General features: G+C 34.9%; 4 protein-coding genes across 4 annotated transcripts in view; 3 read left to right on the plus strand and 1 right to left on the minus strand.

Annotated features, from left to right (window-relative positions):
- Positions 1-1,759, plus strand: part of LOC125842507 (vesicle-associated protein 1-1-like) — a 6,333-nt gene extending 4,574 nt beyond the window's left edge. Inside the window, exons 6-7 of the mRNA XM_049521807.1 lie at positions 1,156-1,233; positions 1,475-1,759. Coding sequence (XP_049377764.1) covers positions 1,156-1,233; positions 1,475-1,588 — 192 coding nt within the window. The 3' untranslated portion in view covers positions 1,589-1,759. The remainder of the gene's footprint in view (positions 1-1,155; positions 1,234-1,474) is intronic.
- Positions 1,760-2,423: 664 nt separating this feature from the next.
- On the plus strand, positions 2,424-3,576 carry LOC125842578 (small heat shock protein, chloroplastic-like). The gene is made up of 2 exons (XM_049521886.1): positions 2,424-2,746; positions 2,982-3,576. The coding sequence occupies exons 1-2, from the start codon at positions 2,539-2,541 to the stop codon at positions 3,407-3,409; spliced, it is 636 nt and encodes a 211-aa protein (XP_049377843.1). The 5' UTR covers positions 2,424-2,538; the 3' UTR covers positions 3,410-3,576.
- Positions 3,577-6,867: 3,291 nt separating this feature from the next.
- LOC125843176 (F-box/kelch-repeat protein At3g23880-like) lies at positions 6,868-8,169 on the minus strand. The gene has a single exon (XM_049522394.1). The coding sequence runs from the start codon at positions 8,167-8,169 to the stop codon at positions 6,868-6,870; it is 1,302 nt and encodes a 433-aa protein (XP_049378351.1).
- Positions 8,170-8,798: 629 nt separating this feature from the next.
- LOC125842010 (small heat shock protein, chloroplastic-like) lies at positions 8,799-10,100 on the plus strand. Its single transcript, XM_049521199.1, has 2 exons — positions 8,799-9,098; positions 9,725-10,100. The coding sequence occupies exons 1-2, from the start codon at positions 8,867-8,869 to the stop codon at positions 10,078-10,080; spliced, it is 588 nt and encodes a 195-aa protein (XP_049377156.1). The 5' UTR covers positions 8,799-8,866; the 3' UTR covers positions 10,081-10,100.
- The last annotated feature ends 2,756 nt before the right edge of the window (positions 10,101-12,856 follow it).

Here is a 12,856-nt window from a genome sequence, read left to right on the forward strand (position 1 = left end):
TTTTTCTCCAGTGTTGATTCTTTCTGAAACTTCATGTCTGGTCAAACTTCATGAGGGATAGATGGACTATTAAATATTTTTAGGTTTTTTCTCCAGTGTTGATTCTTCAAACATTCTTTATCTTGAAATCTAGTGAATGATGCAATTAAGTGAATATCTCTCTTTTCATGTTTAATTCTACATTTCTTCCCTCATTCTTTTATGCTATGTATGGTTCCGAAAAGTAGAAGGAAAAGATAAGTGAGGGAAGTTCACTGGTTAATTACTTCCTAGGTGGAGCATGAGTCATTCTGGGGTATAGTTGTAATCAGAAGGTTGTCGTGAAATAGATACTTCCTCTCCTTTTTATCCAAAACTTCCTCATTTCCTTCCTTGTAGAATGAGGGCAATGACCAATTGGCCTTCCTCTTTTACTTCCCCTTTTTACCCTATAATTAAAATTAGTGTGCATATTAGTGCACTTGCTTTTTGGTCCTATTTTGGGTAAGTGGCTGCTAGATTTGTACTACCATCTCACTTTCTCTTATACATTTAACTCCTTTATCAAAACCAAAAAAGGTGAAATACCTGACTTAACTACAGGATGTAAATCCAAAGATGGCTTGGTGTATGAGGCAGTGATACTGGTGTCTAGTTGACATAGTGCTGGCCTGGTTATTTTCACCTTTTGCTTTGTTAAAAAGTGAATGAACAAAGCTGTCATGTATTTAATGTGTTTGTCGGTTAGGCATCCGTCAGATGAAAGCACTTCTTAAGGTATGTGGTTGCATTATGTTATGTCTACTAAGAACAAATGAGGGAAGGAAACATAGGATTAAAATTCCCGATTGGCTTTCCAATTGGATTACTTGCTTCAATTATGTTCCCCTTCTTCAGCAAAGGCTTTTCTGTTTCCCCTTTCCTAATTTTCCCACTTCTGGAATGGACTACTATCAGCGTAGGACCTTTTGGGTCCACTTGGTATGTGTTAATAGTTCCTTGGTTGTTGAAATGTGAGAACGCCTACTATTTATCATCTAGCAACTCAGGCTTTATGTCCTAGATTCCTTTGATCGTTTGATGCTTGGAGTTAATCTATAAATATGTCCAAAAGGATATATAGGCCTGCTTTCTTATTACAGTTGATATGACTAAATGGAACGTTGTAAATTTCAGGCAAAATCGGTTATTTCCAGATTGATGGCTGAAAAGGCTGCTGCCCTTCAGCAGAGTATCAAACTTCGTCAAGAGCTGGTGAGCTTTTATCTTTGTTTCTTTGATTTCTTTTTCATGTCGCCTAAAATTCCAATGCTTTTCTTTCATTCATTTAACTGTCATCCTTTCCCATCTTTGATTTTGTTTTTCTTTTCTCCTGATTAGTCCAGGTCTCATTCTTGTGCTTTAAACTTTAAACAATGTATCCTTTCAACAGTTTGGGTCTGACTGTTTGTTATCCTTTAGTCACAATGCTCTACTTCATGAATCCTTTCTGTAGGAACTTGTAAAACGTGATATGACTAGAAGTCGCAGAGGTGGCGTTTCCTTCATCCTTATCGTCGTGGTTGGCTTGCTGGGAATACTTTTGGGGTACATTCTCAAAAAGTCATGAGCATTCATCAGATGATCAGTCATTTTACATTGTATCTCGACTCTACAGAATCGATCAGTGAAAAAAGGAGATTGTGGCCGGTGATAGCAGCAATTCTCACATTGTCTTAGTTAGCTGCAGCCTTTAGTAGGAAAAAATTGTGCAGCTAGAACCTTTCAATTGGCCTATATTTATATTTTTATTTAACTCGTAGTTTCTCTTGTATTGGATCGTAAATTGTTATGAATAGCTATATCAATCGTTTGTCCTCGAGGAATCTTCTCGGCTTCTGTTTCTACTTTCTGTAAATGTGAACGAGCTTTTTTGAATACTTCAAGTATGATGGTTCAAAATCATACTTCAATCAAAACATTTGATAATGTAAGGTAGAACAAACATTTAAAAAGTCAATTAAGGTAAAGGGAGAAGAATGACTATTTTTTGCAAAGTTAAGGGACAAGTTAGATTTTTAAATCAAAGTTGAGGATGTAAATGACTTTCATTAATATTTTAATTGATAAATATTTAACGACACTATCAACATATTGTTCATGTAAGTCTCACTTATTTGATAAAGAAATTACATAAAGGCATACATTAATATTACAAAGCCTTTGTATATTTTTGTGTAAATTCGAACCGCTTCACAAGGAGAGAATTTTATGTTTTAATCTTAATAAATTAAATGAAAAGTTGAGAACATAATACTTTAGTAATTTGAAAAATCCGGAAGCGTTATGTCTATTTTCTACTAGCTTCTAGAAACGTCTTCATAAATCGTCTCGCCACAATTCTGGAACTTTCTACATGATGCTTCTATGAGTTTCTCGAGTCCTTTTTTCCCCTTCTCCAAGCCACTAACAAAATATAAAACCCAATCACCACATTCTCATTTGTCATCCTTATCCAACAAAAACACAACGTGAAGCTTACTCAATTGGCAAGTTATTCAGAAATCTTTGATAGCAGAAATGGCAACTTCACTTGCTCTCAGGAGGGCCACCGCCTCATCACTCTTCAACAAGCTCGTCAATCCTGTTCGTTCTGCATCTGCTTTCCGTTCATTCAATACTAACACTCAGATGACAGCTTATGATCAGGATGATCGCGGTGTTGATGTTGACCGCCGGTCCGATCGCTCTGTCTCTCGCCGGGATGCTTTCCCTAGTTTATTCTCAGGTTACTTCTCCAATCTCTGTTTTACTCAAATTTGTGATTAAGTATGACAATTAGTTCGCTCTGTTACTGTTAAACTAGAAACTACTGTACTTTTAGACTCGTTTGGAGTTTAATTTGGTTTTACAAATGTATTTCTTCAGATTTGTGATTTAGTGTATGATAATAACAAGTCGGATCTGTTAAACTAGTTACACTATTATTTTAGTGGACTCATTTGGAATTTTTGGTTTGACAGATGTATTTGATCCATTTTCACCACCAATTAGAAGCGTGAGCCAGCTGCTGAACATGATGGACCAAATGATGGATTCTCCATTTGTAGCTGCACCGCGTGCTATGGGCGCCGGAGTTGGAGCAAGAAGAGGATGGGACGTGAAGGAGGACGATAACGCTCTGTATATAAAAATGGACATGCCTGGGCTCGATAAAGAGAACGTAAAGGTGGCAGTGGAGGAGAACACGCTGATAATCAAAGGAGAAGGTGAGAAAGAGTCAGAGAATGAAGAGTATAGAAGGAGGTACTCTACCAGACTAGAAATTCCTCAAAATATCTACAAATTGGATGGAATTAAAGCGGAGATGAAGAATGGAGTGCTCAAGGTAGCTGTTCCAAAGGTGAAGCAAGAAGAGAGGAAAGATGTTTTTGATGTTAAAATTGAGTGAGCTTTTTAGCTATGCCAAATTTGTGCAATTTGAGTCTGATGTTGTAACTTCTTCCTCTTTTTGGTTCTTAAGCTAGGTTGGTCTCTGGAAAATAAAAGATGATGTGCTAAAAATTGGAAATGTGATTGTAAGAGTCTGTTTAATTAGCAAACTGGAAAGTTCTTGAGACCACTGTTCTCTTATGTTTTTTTTTGTTCTCTTAACAATTGCAGCTATCTTGTGAGCTTTAAGACTCTTCTAATCTTTTTTTTTTTTCAAGTCAAATTTTTGGTGGCCTAGAATTTAAGGCTGGGCACCGGACTGGGTCCGGTACCATTTTGGTCCGTTTCGGTCCAGTAATCTACGGAACGGAATGGGAGACCGTGAATCCGTACTTGAGATGGAAAGTCTACGGAACGGAATGGGAGATCGTGAATCGGTACTTGAGACGGAACCATTTTGGTCCCTTTTGGTCCGGTAGTCTACGGAACGGAATGGGACACGACCGGAATCACAATTTCATCCCGGAATTACCGGTTGATTCCAATATATTCCGGTTCCGGTCTGGTTTCGATAATTCGGTTAATTATTTTTTATTAATTAATTTATATTTATAATTTATATGTATTGGCATATTTTTTTTAAAAAAAAAAAATTTGGAGTGGATTGATATTTTTTTAATTTGTGTAATTGTTTTATCTTTATTTTTATTTAATTTTTTAAAATTACAAAACTTAACTTATTTAAATTACAAGTTATAAATATAACTTATAACATATTAATAAGTAATAACTTGAAAACTTAAGTTCAAAAACTTTAAAACAATTTTTTTTATTAAACTTAAATTTATTATCTTTAAAATAAACTTAAGTAAAATTACGTTATAAATTTCAGCGTACCACCAACACTTGGTTGTCTGTATTAGATTTTTTCCTTCTATGCCCAGACCTACACAAGAAGCAAAGTACCTCCACAGCTTTTGGGCTATGTAGGTGGTTAGGAATAAGTGGGACATTGTTTCTATTTGTTGTGTTTCACAGCACTAACATCGGGATACAATATTAATTCTCATCCTCCTCAAATTATCATCAGTGGCAATCCTCCCTTTCCATGATCTCCATAGGAAAAAAATGATCTTAAAAGGCAGCCCATTCATCTATGTTAGAGCATATTTTTCTTCCCTTTCTCTTTTCTTCCTCATAACTTCCCATGCCGATTTTACAGAAAAAAACCCATTTGCATTGCTCATCCACCATGGTTTGTCCTAATCTCCACTATTGATTTCCGGCGATATCGTGGTCATAAATGCTCAGTCATTTCCTCCGATACATTGTTTAATAGTTTGTCCTTGTCCCACTGATTTCCAACTATGAAACTTCTGACTTCCATCTCCTCTTCCCTTCTTCTGTCCTCTTCAACATAATACAATGACCCTTGCTTTGTCCGGTTATCATACCAAAATCTCGCATCTCCCGATTTGATATGCCACCATATATTATGTTCTACATTTTCCCTGATTTTAATCATTTTTTTCCACACATGCGAGGCTCCAATTCCCTGAGCCATAATAGGATGCCATTTTTTACAATATTTATTCCATATGAATTCACTCCATAGGAAATTGGTGGAAGTTCTGAATACCCACCAGAGTTTAGCAAACAAAGCATCTGAAACATCATGGAGCGATCTAAATCCCAAACCACCCTCATCCTTAGGCAAGCATAATAAATCCCATACAACCCAATGTTTCCCTTTAACTCCTCTTATATGTCCCCAAAAGAATTTAGCTAATATCTTGTGAATCTAATCCACTAACCCTTTAGGGGGATTCATTGCTGATAATAAATAAATAGGCATTGATTGTAGAACATGAGCTATTAAAACATACCTCCCGGCTCCCTCCATATGTTAGCAATCTATTCTGCCATCCCATCACACGTTTTGTCACTTTTTTTATGAGATCTTCATAGTGTGCTATCCTTCTCCTCCCATAGAATATAGGACATCCAAGATATGTAAATGGAAAATATACCTAACTCTTTGTGAGATTAATGAGTTGCCCCGATACATATTCATATCTCTTCAGCACTTTCATCACTTTCCTCATCGACCTCTCATGCCCCGAACAAAATAAGATTGTGTCATCTGCATCTAATAGGTGATTAATCTCTTTGCTCCATTTAGGCATGCCAAATTTTCTAAAATTCACATCATTATTCAGTCTGTTAAGACTTCTCGCTAGCACCTCCGCATGATGAACATTGTGGGAGATAGGGGATCNATCTGAAACATCATGGAGCGATCTAAATCCCAAACCACCCTCATCCTTAGGCAAGCATAATAAATCCCATACAACCCAATGTTTCCCTTTAACTCCTCTTATATGTCCCCAAAAGAATTTAGCTAATATCTTGTGAATCTAATCCACTAACCCTTTAGGGGGATTCATTGCTGATAATAAATAAATAGGCATTGATTGTAGAACATGAGCTATTAAAACATACCTCCCTCTATATGTTAGCAATCTATTCTGCCATCCCATTACACGTTTTGTCACTTTTTTTTATGAGATCTTCATAGTGTGCTATCCTTCTCCTCCCATAGAATATAGGACATCCAAGATATGTAAATGGAAAAGCTCTTTGAGAAATACCAATAATTCTCCTAATCTTGTGACAAACAACAATCAACACATTCTCATGCAAATATACCTAACTCTTTGTGAGATTAATGAGTTGCCCCGATACATATTCATATCTCTTCAACACTTTCATCACTTTCCTCATCGACCTCTCATGCCCTGAACAAAATAAGATTGTGTCATCCGCATATAATAGGTGATTAATCTCTTTGCTCCATTTAGGCATGCCAAATTTTCTAAAATTCACATCATTATTTAGTCTGTTAAGACTTCTCGCTAGCACCTCCGCATGATGAACACTGTGGGAGATAGGGGATCACTTTGCTTCAATCCTCTCGATGATTCAAAGAATCCAAAGGAAGGCCTGCCCGTTGACCAACATTGAATACCTATTATTTGATATTAATCTCCATACCATATCAATAATTCTTTCATCAAATCCAAAGTTCCTCATAACTTTTGTAAGGAAAATCCATGACACCCTATCGTATGCTTTTGTCATATCTAATTTCACCACCACATTATGAAATTCATTTCTTCTATTAATATCTCTGATAATCTCTTGGGCTAAAAGAGCATTTTCTGCAGTACTTCTTCCTTTCATAAATCCCGACTGATTTTGTGATATGATATTAGGAAGAATTGGTGCTATCCTCGCATGCAACACTTCTAATTTTAAATTTTATAATATTTAGCCTTCAGGTAAAATTGAAAAGATACTTTTTTTTTTCCAGGTGCATTCAAAAAGATCAATTCAGAAATGACAAATAAAAAAAAAATTTAAGAGTTTGTTACATGTGATGAACATAAAAACGACTCAATCATACCAAACCAAATATTAAATAAGTGTCTTTGGATCGATCAAACTCTCGTTGAAAGTGACTATATTAATCATGTCACCACGTTTAACCAATGAATCACACCATAACCGAAATCTTCCTTTGGGTGTCCTGAATGAATCACGTATTATATCGCGGCACTGAAATAGTACATCACCATCTGCAAACCTATAAACAGGTTTGACTATAGAAATAGCGGCAATTTTTATTTTAAATAATTGAGTCCAAGATTCTTTGACACCATACTCTTTCATTTCCCACAATGTAAAAGCATACTCCCCATCAACCTTACAAGCAGAAGAAAAGCAAACCATTCCATCTAATATTGAAACATGATAGTCCCCGGAGCCAATATGGGAAAGATAAGAGGACATTTGCTCTGAGAATGGTATAATTGTATATACCTCATTTGAAATATTGAATGAACCCACACAAAGACGCCAAGTAACCCATTGAAATGCTCCATGTACAAATGACAAAGGATTCTCAAAACCGAACGCATCCTTCCTAGTTGTAAATAAGAGAGGTGACTCAATATAAACATTTCTCCAAGAACCACTTTTTAGTGCGAGAATTCCACATTGTGGTTGTGATTTGATTTTGTGAATTGCAAGTATCTTATAGTCATGAGTAGTTGGGTCATATCCAAATCCAAAAGTAGAATTTTTTAATCCAAATATCGGAAAGGGAATATGTACTGATTCTCTTGTTGAGGGGTTCCACAACAAGAGAAGTTCATGATTGTGTCTATTAGGAAGTCGGATGAGAATCAATCCATCACAAGAACCACATAGTATGTGAAAACGTGTATCGTCTGAAGTGAGATAATCAATATTTTGTAGGTCGTCAGGGGAGGATAAAGAAGAAGTAGAATACAAGTTATGAACATTCTGAGGGCGACGGAAGTTGGTATGGGCAAGAAGAAATCTAAGGGAATTGACATTATGCTTCAATCTAAAGTAAGGATCGGATGTTATATCCCAAGATTTTGCAACACATTTGAATCGTAAAAGAGATTGCACGGGCAAACAACTGAGGATCTGCCTTAGTAAGTCTTGTTGGGAAATAATTGATCCCTGAGAATTATCCATCTCCACAATGCGGCAAGTATGAATTGATTTCTTCTTTTTCTTTTGTTGGCATCTGGAAAGATTGGACTTTTTGATATCGCTAATCCGATTCCCTTTTGTGGTATTTGCATTGGATATCTTCTTCTTCATCATCCCTGCCTTTGGTGTCATCCTTGGAGCTTCTCGATTTGCTAATGTTCCCCTCACCGACTTCATCCTCTTTTGTGTCATCTTGGTATGCTGGGTTTCTCTATGGAAATGAAAATATCCCTCTTATTGGATCTGTAAATACTAGAATCTTGTCTGGTGAGATGAACAGAAAAAAAGATCTACATTGCAATGCAAAGGCTCAAGACGAAAACGACGGCGGCGGCTGAGTAGGGTTTTCAGAGAGTATTGAAAAGACACTTTAAATATTTATTTTTAATTTAATTCTTTCATACATACCTAAAGTAGTTAAAATCCCAATTACATACCTAGTGTAGTTAAAATCCTTTATTATAAAGGCTATATTTTTAAAAAAATGAATAAAGTCTATTTTACCCTGTCCAGTCATATTTTTAGCGTAAATATNTAATTTGAAAAATAGAGTAAAATAATCAAAAAGAAATAAACATAAATAAAATAAACAAAAAAATTACAAAATTTTAAAAAGCCCACTAAGCAGGCCCATAACAAAAAACCGAATTAACAAAACCGAACCGAAATAAAAAAAACCGAACCGAAATAATAAAAACCGAACCGAACCGAATTATTTCGGTTCGGTGTTCGGTACACGTTGTACAAGAACCGAAAACCGAAAAAACCGAAAAAAAAAAACCGAAACCGAACCGAAATACCGAATGCCCAGCCCTACATATCTCAATACAAAACTCTGTTTTCTGCTTGGGCGAGAAGATTATTGCAACAACTCTGTTCTGCTACAACAATGGCGTTTCGTACTGCTTTACGGAGAATGAGCTCTTCATCAGTTCTTTTCTCCAACTTACCCAACAATGCGCCTTCTTCACGAGGACTTACTGGTTCGCTTGCACCGTTAACTTCTCGTTTCTTAAGCTACGCAGGTAGTGTTTCTGTTACGGATTCCAATGAAGAAAGCTTCATCATCAATGCCTGTGGAGGTTCCTTTGTTCGATCTGAGCAGTTCCCTATTCAACGCGGTATCGTTGTTTTTTTCTTTCTCTTTAGCCCAATTTCGTTTGGCAGAATTTTGAATATCCTTTTTGTTTTATTCCGTGATCACTTCTTCAATAACAACATATCTAGTGTAATCTCACAAGTTGACCCGTGATCACTTATGACACTTTATCCTGAAGCTAGACTCAAAACATATTGATCACGCTTCATCCATTTAGGCTCTAAGACATACTTTTCCTTACTAATTTGGGTAATACAATTGATATTTCACTTTGTTGAAGTTTTGTTTCAATTTTTTTGTGCATATACTTGTTATTCATGCATATAATTATTTGAGTTGGATAACGCATGTATATTTGTATTTTTTCTTCATTAGAGCCCTTTATTTGTTCTTTGCGCTTAGAGACCTAACAGGCCTTAGAGTTGTTTTTTGAGCCTTTTGCCTTTGATATAACATTGCTAAGTACCTGAAAATATTGTTAACTCGGACTCAAATTTAAGAGCTGATGTTAAATTGCTTACCATATGTATGTTAGAGATAGCTGATTTTATTCATTTATTTTATGTCTGGAACAATTTTTGCGTCTTTTCAATTCCAATTTTTGAAATGTCTGATAATTTTTGGGTTTTTTTCATACTCCATGTCAAGGTGTATGTGATGTATACATGTTAAATCCGTTTCAAATTTCTGGACCTTGTGGGGCATACGAGGCGAAGAATATAGATGAGGGGATGTACGTGAGAATGGAAATGCCGGGAATTAATAAAGAAGACGTGAAGGTGTTGATTTCGTATGGGACTATCATCATAAAGGGTGAAGGAAAGAAGGAGTCTACGCATGAGGAAAGCGGAAGAACCTACAGTGCTAACATTGAAATCCGTTCGAATTCGTATCAGGCTCAGTTTATGGAAGCAAATATGAAGAATGGTGTTCTTAGGATGCTAATCCCCAAGTCTAAGACTCCTCAGGAGGTGACTGGTTCTTATGAGATAAAAGTTAAGTAAGTTTGCTTTGGAATATCATTTCATTAGGTGAATAGATTGCTATTTGATAATTATGTCGTTTTGGAAAATTTTCTCATCTGGCATTTTTGAGTATTTGAGGGTAGAACGGGGTTTTTATTTGTCTTATTTTAGTATATTAACCATGAAGAGAGTATGTGTGTGTGACATTTAAGCTCCATACCGTTGGTAGGCTGAAATCTTATGAGCAAAGACTTGTTCTGTTCCTATGAACGTCAGGATTCGAAATGGAAGTGAAAGCGTAAGCGAAAAATAATGAACACTCCTGCACTATATGGACGACTTTTTGGTAGTAGGGGTTGGGGTGGCTTGCTTGAGGCAGATTAAAAACATAAGTGATTGATTACTCAAATTGGTTCTCACATCCCTATATTTAAGGTAGCATTGGTTAGTTCTGTTTAGGCATGATGTGTTATGATATGAGTACTAAAAAAAAGAACATTGGTTTCTTTTGGAAATTTTGATGTGTTATTGAGCTTGATTGTGTACTGCTGGTATAATTACTAGTTTACTACAAATCAAATGCACTGTCTTTGCTGAAATTAGAACGTTTATTGCATATCATTAACATCGTGAAAATCAGCTCATTCTCTTATATAAACATGTTTGCTGGGAATCTTGTCGGTGATATTTAAGCAGTAATGAACAAGTTTTTTTAAGCTTCTTGAAGTTTTTAGTGATTTGTCTAATGAAATCTCAACAGACTTTACTGGTAAAATAAGTGTTTATTTGGTTCAATTACTATCAACATGGACATGTAGTACCATGTCTGGTTTTCTTAATTCTTATGATTGCAAAGCACACAACTAGGAGTTACTTTTGAATTTAATATCAGAAGGTCTGAACTTGCACCTTGTAAGATCTAATCTATGTTGTTCGGACTCTTCAAAAATAATTAATTTTTTAGGATCCGACAAGAGTGCAGCAACATTATGGAGTATTTGAGCAGTTTTTGAACACACATTGGTATGTTACAAGAGCAACAATAGTGATGGCGATACATGAACTATGTTGTACAACAGGGTGAGAGGATAGGGAATAACAGAAGCTAATATTAGCTTTATTTTCCTTTAAATGGATCGATAAGAAGTGTAGCTACTCATTTGCTCAATTCTTAGTGGACAGAGTTATCCATTATCTTTGAACGTGTGAGGTAGCAGATAATCTGTGGAACTAATCGAGGTGTGCCCTAGACACTAGTCTGGGAAGTGTATTAATAGTAAATTGTTGTGCTGTATTAATAACGAAAAGCTAGATAACAATTAATGTGTAGCTAGAAGAATTTAAAATCCCTTTGAGTGGACTTCCAAAATTGTTCAAGTGAATCAAGATTTAAAATTTTATGTCCCTAAATTCATGTTCATAATATCATACCCAACAAGTAGTTCATGTTACGCAAAGGAGTTTATACTTTTAAGTGTGCACAGTATGAATCTTTTGCTTAAGTACTGATATTTAATCTCAACACAATTACACAATTAATTAAATAGGAAATCAATACTTGAAAATGTATGAAATGAAATGAATGTATGACGTACATGATACACGTATGAAACACACGAGCTCATTTAAATAAATATACTAGTAAAATATTCACAATGTATTTCACTCCTCAACCAAAATTTCTTATTTCTTGGATATTCATAATTTTACGTGCATTTTTCTCCTTATTCCCAAAATTAATTTAACAGCGTATACTGAATTAATAGATGACATGTCCTATTTGTTACCGAGATTATAATCAAATCATGGCTCGATAATTAATTGATTTTCTTTGTTGAATATTCTAGTCGATGGATAGTAGTTTCAATGATTAATATACAATATTAATTATAACCTTACATGGTGAATATTAATATTCAAAGAGATTTATTAGCCATTTTCTTACATTTTGTGTGATTTATTTAGATGAAACGTCCGACTTTCATCACGATTATAGCCAAATTGTGGCTCAACAATTAATTGTTTAAATTTCTTTGTTGAATGTAGTCTTATAGAAAGTTTAAAATAAGTGGAAATGCACACAAACTCGCTTCATTTTAAAATGTTAATTAAAATCAACCATTGGCTTAAAAATAGCCAGAACTCCTCATCTGAAAAGTTAATCAGATTTTTTTTTTTTAACAACGATCAGTAGTTTGCACAATGATCTTTAACATTAGGGCTAAGAATAAAGACTATTTTGAGTTTTAATTTCTTAAAATTTAACATCAAGTTGAATCATGATTGTTTTTTTTTAAAAAAAATATTATTTATTTAAGGTCTTAATTAGCTATTTTTAATTATAATTTGAAGAGATTTTCTAAAGTTATTCTGTGAAACAAAAACTTGTCTAACTCCTAAACGTATATCCAAACTAAAGAGGTTATGTCTTACGATACTTTTAGCCTCAAAAATCACCTCAGATGCGTTTTTACTATGCTCCGCCACAAAGCTCGCCCCAAAACGCCTTGCAAAATGTAAATTAGCAATTCTACAATCAATTTTCACTCAATTCTCAAATTGGGGTCTCTCTTTTCTTTCCACAACTATTTTTTAAAAACTAATATTATGATTTTTTTTTTCTGTTTTCTTGGGGTGGGAGAGGGGGGAGAGATGAGTTTTAATTAAAGGGAAACTTTCGCAAATAGCCACTATAATAAACTTAATTATGCTATATAGTTATAGTTTGCATATTTACGGGCTGTAGCTACAGTTTAAGCTATCTCATTGTATAATTCACAGGTTTGTTTAATTCATGGATATATTTGTATTCAGT

The sequence above is a fragment of the Solanum stenotomum genome, chromosome 10 (assembly GCF_019186545.1).
Source record: "Solanum stenotomum isolate F172 chromosome 10, ASM1918654v1, whole genome shotgun sequence".
Lineage (NCBI taxonomy): Eukaryota > Viridiplantae > Streptophyta > Magnoliopsida > Solanales > Solanaceae > Solanum > Solanum stenotomum.

Coding starts and splice junctions, on each gene's coding strand:
- LOC125842578 (XM_049521886.1), top strand. CDS start 2,539: ATGGCAACTTCACTTGCTCTCAGGAGGGCCACCGCCTCATCACTCTTC. Junction 2,747..2,981: donor TTTCCCTAGTTTATTCTCAG/GTTACTTCTCCA, acceptor TTGGTTTGACAG/ATGTATTTGATCCATTTTCA.
- LOC125843176 (XM_049522394.1), bottom strand. CDS start 8,169: ATGACACAAAAGAGGATGAAGTCGGTGAGGGGAACATTAGCAAATCGA.
- LOC125842010 (XM_049521199.1), top strand. CDS start 8,867: ATGGCGTTTCGTACTGCTTTACGGAGAATGAGCTCTTCATCAGTTCTT. Junction 9,099..9,724: donor GCAGTTCCCTATTCAACGCG/GTATCGTTGTTT, acceptor CTCCATGTCAAG/GTGTATGTGATGTATACATG.